Raw genomic sequence first — 1,486 nt, forward strand, 5'->3', positions numbered from 1 at the left:
AAAGAGAAGTTGTCGGGATCGATTTTGGACTATATGCAGGAACTATAGTGACAAAAACGGTTTTGTCTGTGGAGGAAATGACAACTACTATGTTAGATAAGGGTCTATGTGTGGGCTTGTATGGAAGAGACCTGCTTCTAATTCCCATTTGGCTTTTCCAGTGGGCCTAGAACTGTGCAAAAGAGCCTCTGGGATCCATCCAGGATGCAAACTTGTTACCCCAAATACTTTGGAGAAAACCAGCAGAGTATTTTGCATATTCAATCGCATCTTTTCCCATTTTTGACCATTTTTAAAATTAGGTTTATTGGGAACCAGCAGTTGGCGTAATGGCTGTGTCGATGGACCCCCACGTGGTCGACTGCGGTTCGCATCCCGGACCCGGTGGCTTAAAGCTCACGCCGGGCGCGTGTGCATGCATGCCCAGGATCCCGAGGGGAGAATGGAGGAGAGGGGATTGTGGCGTGACCATCCCCCCTGGGGGGTGATGTCTCACTTTCTGTCTCTATGTCTCTCTTTGTCTGTCTGGTGAGCGCACACGCCCTATAGCGAAAACCTCTCCAAAAAAAAAAAAATTAGGTTTATTGCCATAGGGCATGTGTGCTCACTTGAGAGACAGAGAGAGGGAAAGTGAGAAATTATCCCCCCGGAGGAATGGATATGCCATAATCCCTTCTTCTCCATTCTCCTCTCAGGATTCTGGATATGTATGCACACATGCCTGGCTTGATTTTCTTTTCTTTTCTTTGAGATTTTTGCCTTAGGGCACATGTGCCCACTAGAGAGAGAGAGAAAGAGACAGAGAGAGGGAAAGTGAGAATTCACCTCCCATAGGGGAGGCCACACCACAATCCCTTCTTCTCCATTCTCCTCTTGGGATCTTGGGCATGAGCACACATGTACCTGATGTGAGTCTCAAGCCACCAGGTTTGGGATTTGAACCATGTTTGTCCATGTGGGAGTCCAGCAATATAACCACTATACTATCTGCTGGGCCCTGCCTGGCATAATTTTCAAGTCTCTGGGTCCAGGACTTGAATCACGGTTAACCACGTGAAAGTCCAGTGCTTTAACCACCATGCCACCTGCTGGTCCCAAATCATGGCATTTCTTTGGTTTAACACTTACTAGAATCCTTGAGGATATCTAGTCCCTGATGTGTCAGCATCAAATCCTGTGACTTTTCAGTCTATCTTGTACCCTCAAACCCCCTCAAGTGGCCATGACCCTTTCTCCCATCACCTTCATATAGGATCCATGTTCGTCGTCAAAACTTGTCTTGCTGAATTTCTCAGGAGTCACGTTGAGCTTCTCAGCATCAAGTCCCAGGAACCACAGCTCTGTGTAGCCCAGGATTTCACTTTGCTCATAAGGAGACAGCTGATCCTTAAAAAGCTTTAGGGCCTCTGTGTGGAAAACACTACAGTTGTCAGTTAATGAGCCAACATGGGGATTGGCCTGGTACAGGTACAGGTGACGGCATTCC

The 1,486-nt window shown here is 47.4% G+C and overlaps 1 protein-coding gene across 1 annotated transcript in view; it reads right to left on the minus strand.

Moving 5' to 3' along the window:
- DYRK4 (dual specificity tyrosine phosphorylation regulated kinase 4) overlaps nucleotides 1-1,486 on the minus strand; it is a 63,924-nt gene that overhangs the window by 28,029 nt on the left and 34,409 nt on the right. Inside the window, exon 9 of the mRNA XM_006172053.1 lies at nucleotides 1,243-1,406. Within this exon, the coding sequence (XP_006172115.1) occupies nucleotides 1,243-1,406 (164 nt within the window). The remainder of the gene's footprint in view (nucleotides 1-1,242; nucleotides 1,407-1,486) is intronic.

The sequence above is a fragment of the Tupaia chinensis genome, unplaced genomic scaffold (genome assembly GCF_000334495.1).
Source record: "Tupaia chinensis unplaced genomic scaffold, TupChi_1.0 Scaffold150288_1, whole genome shotgun sequence".
In the NCBI taxonomy this organism is placed as follows: Eukaryota; Metazoa; Chordata; class Mammalia; order Scandentia; family Tupaiidae; genus Tupaia; species Tupaia belangeri.